Here is a 4,064-nt window from a genome sequence, read left to right as displayed (position 1 = left end):
AATTTATATATATATTTTAAAAATATCACTAACCCACTGAAAACTGCACACATGTAGAGTAAAAACTTTAATAAAAAGAAAAATATACAGTACACACCAAAAGTTTAGACACACCTTCTCATTCATTTGAATGAGAAGGTGTCCAAACTTTTGGTCTGTAGTACTGTAATATATATAACATAATCATATATTTTGTACATTGTACATTTACACCACCAGTCAAAGGTTCCCCCATCTCTTTGATGGGGAAGTGTGTCCAAACCTTGACTGGTAGTGTATATGAATATATTTACATAATTATTCATAACAGTCTTTTTTGCATTTCTATTTTTTCTTTTTTGTACATGTTGTAGTATTACTGGTAACCGCATTTAAAATGAAAATCAGTTTGTCTTTATCTGTTAATACTATAGTTATATTTCATCATTAGGAACAGTTCACCCAAAAATGAAAATGTGCAGAAAATGTGAAGAAGGTTTGCACTTAAGTAATGTTTTGGTCAGTTACCTAGATGTGCGGCCTTATTGGCGATACTCGGATGTAAACAACAGCATGGATTGCACGGTTAATGTACTACTGAATAAATTTTTCTGCTAATTTATGCTGTCTAAACCACAAAAAAAATGCGTGGAAGCTGCTAAATAATATAGAGAAGGACTTAGCAAGCAGGAAAAGGTGCAAAATTTTGACAAACTAAAGTTAATAGGAGGTCAAGATATGTACAAGCAGTATTAATTCATATATTAGCCTATTATTTCTCCTACCTGACTGGAAACCATACGAAAAACACAAATGTCGTCAAGATTCTTGCCCTGGAAATCCTGCTTCAGTTTTGGCCAACCACAAATGTCTTTTTTTCCTTTCCTGTCGTTGTTATAACTTTTGTCAGTCTACAGTACTCTAAATGTTTTTCCTGGTCAGAGCGATTAGTACAGCCCCAAACATGACAATAATTGACCATTATCAGCAGCAATGAATAGCCAAATTTGTGTCATCAGTGTTATTCCATACATTCAGTGCTGCCAATATGGCCGACTGATGACGTGTCGTGAAAACACTATTATTGTGAACTGCATTAAAAAAAAGAACACTTAGTTTGTCTTTGTTCATCTGTTACGACTAGCTATACTTGAACATTTAAGAAACAGTTGACCCAAAAAATGAAAATTTGCTTACCCTCAGGCCATCTAAGATATAGAGGAGTTTATTTCTTCATCAGAACAGATTTGAAAAATTTAGCATTATATAATTTGCTTACCAATGGATCCTCTGAAGTGAATGGGTGCTATCAGAATGAGAGTCCAAACAGCTGATAGTAGCCTTACAATAATTAATTGGTGAGAAAGTAATTTACATTAAGTTTTGGACTAAGATTTGGGCTTTACTTGGAAATGAAGAAACTAACTCTGGGTGGCCTGAGGGTGAATGCATATTCAGCAAATTCCATTTTGGGTCAAATATTCCTTTAAGATTTAAACTTTTAAACTGATGAATAGTGTGTTTTCACAGCATGTCATCATCTGTGGCACTGACCTAATGGAAACTTGCATATTGCTGATTATTGCTGCTGAAAATGATCAAGTATTGTCATGTCACTAATCAGTCAGAAGGGAAAAACATTTGGAGTACTACAGACTGCCAAAAGTTATAACAAATCAATGAGAGGAGTGCAAAAAACTGTCTGAGGAGCAAAAGGCTTTTGTGGTTGGCCAAACTGAACCAGGATTCCAGGGCAAGAATCTTGACAACATTCGTGTTTGTTCTTATCGTTTCCAGTCAGGTAGGTGAAATATTATTAATTATATCTTAATACTGCTCGTATGTACCTTTACCATCTATTAACTTTCTTTTGTCAAAATATTGTGCCCTTTTTCTGCTTACTAAGTCCATGTCCATTTTTTTTTTCCATGGTTTAGACAGCATAAATTAGCAGAACGGTGTATTCAGTAGTACATTAACTGTGCAATCCATGCTGTTGTTTACAGCCGAGTATCAGCAGTATGGCCGTGCACCTGGGAACATGTGTGCTGTTTGTAAAATGAAATCTTTACCTTTAATTCATGATAATCTATTTCTTTATCCTTGTCTGTGTCGAAGAGCTCGAATGCCTCCTTGATTTCATCCTTCTGCTCCTCAGTAAGCTCTCTCCTTTTCTTCCGTTTACTCTTATCAACAGCAGTCAGGTCAGTCCTAAAGCACAAGTATGGAAATCAATCACCTTATTCATTCTGACCTTCCATTAGTTCATGCACCATTCAATCACATACGGACTTGCTACCTGCCTCCCAAGACAGCATTTTGAGGTCCCACAGAACATACATATTATACTCAAAATGCAGGTGGCTTGACATTTAACGTTTCAATATGCAATTTATAAAGCAAACAAATGAAGTAAATGCGTGCTGCTCTTGTTTGTAAGCCAATATCAGTTACAGTTTTGTATTTATTTATGATACGTGTTATTGTTTTACTATTATAAACACTATTATAGCTAATAATAATAATTAAAAAAACAGAGTCAACGCTTCACAGAAACACCGGCTAGCAATGCTCCACGCACCAACAGCTGGTCTCTAAATAAACTCTTTATCATCTAAACACCTCATAAATACCTTAGAGACAGGCTCATTTTGCAGTTTGGCAATAATAAATGATATTGAAACCCAAATCCGTCCAAAGAGATTAGAGTCCGGCTTCAGCAGTCCAGCTAATCAGCTAATACCCGAAAACAGACGCCAAGCTCAGCGCGTTGCTAGTTGATTTTCAAGCAAACGTTTCCGATTGGCTGCGAAGGTCTGAGCGTCAGGATAACGTTATTTGTGATTGGTTGTTTGGAAACAGACTTGCGTTTGATTGGCGGCTGGGCCGGGAATGGGCGGATTTAATGATGGCGGTCAAGTCGGCGGCGCATTCATATGACTGATATGTGGTTAATATTATTGAAGTTATTTGTCTGGTGTGTTTCATATGAATCGTTATTTATATATCGAATATTATGTAATATAATACTACCAGGGTTCAGGGCATATTCGTATTTTCTAGTAATCTTTTAGATACTGAAGTGTACTGTTGTAATTTTATGAATATAATATATATTAATCCAATATTTTACATAATATGAATAGATACGAAGCAATCATTCCATTTAATTACATTTTGTATATTTTCTCAGAAAAGTGCATTATACATACTATATACTATATATACAGACAATATAATATAATAATCCAATATTATATAATATGAATTGATAGATAGAGCAATCATTAAATCATTATTTAAATACAATTTTAATCATTTTCATTTTTGTAACTTTATTTTTCTCAGAAAAGTGCATTGTACACTGACTGTTAACACTGAATATAATATGATATAATATAATAATCCAATACTATTTAATATGAATACATATGGAGCAATCATTACATTTAATTACATCTTTGTATCTTTATTTTTCTCAGAAACGTGCATTGTACACTGACTGTTAACACTGAATATAATATAATAATCCAATATTATATAATATGAATAGATAAATACGAAGCAATCATTGAATTTAATTACATTATTGTATCTTTATTTTTCTTTAAAAAATGCATTGTAATATGACTGTTAACACTGAATATAATATAATTTAATATAATATAATACAATAATCCAATATTATATAAAATGAATAAATACAGAGCAATAATTAAATTTAATTGCATTTATATTTTTTCAGAAAAGTGCATTGTACATTGACCGTTAACACTGAATATAATATAATACAATATAATGTAGACTAATATAATATTATATAACATAAAATGATATAATATAATAAAAATAAGAATCCAATGTTATTTATATATATATATATATATATATATATATATATATATATATATATATATATATATATATATAACACACACACACACACACACACACCTGTGGAGCAATTATTAAATTTAATTACATTTTTGTATCTTTATTTTTCTCAGAAAAGTGCTTTGTACATTGACTGTTAACACTGAATAAACATGTAAAAAAGTCATATTTTATATTATATATATATATGT

At 31.7% G+C, this 4,064-nt stretch overlaps 1 protein-coding gene across 1 annotated transcript in view; it reads right to left on the bottom strand.

Moving 5' to 3' along the window:
* cetn3 (centrin 3) overlaps positions 1–2,747 on the bottom strand; it is a 4,516-nt gene extending 1,769 nt beyond the window's left edge. Inside the window, exons 1-3 of the mRNA XM_073830234.1 lie at positions 2,613–2,747; positions 2,052–2,190; positions 765–768 (exon numbers count right to left, since the gene is read on the bottom strand). Coding sequence (XP_073686335.1) covers positions 765–768; positions 2,052–2,190; positions 2,613–2,629 — 160 coding nt within the window. The 5' untranslated portion in view covers positions 2,630–2,747. The remainder of the gene's footprint in view (positions 1–764; positions 769–2,051; positions 2,191–2,612) is intronic.
* Positions 2,748–4,064: the final 1,317 nt, after the last annotated feature.

The sequence above is a fragment of the Garra rufa genome, chromosome 23 (assembly GCF_049309525.1).
Source record: "Garra rufa chromosome 23, GarRuf1.0, whole genome shotgun sequence".
Taxonomy (NCBI): domain Eukaryota; kingdom Metazoa; phylum Chordata; class Actinopteri; order Cypriniformes; family Cyprinidae; genus Garra; species Garra rufa.
The sequence above is the reverse complement of the archived record's forward strand: the minus strand, read 5'-3'. Positions and strand labels throughout refer to the sequence as shown.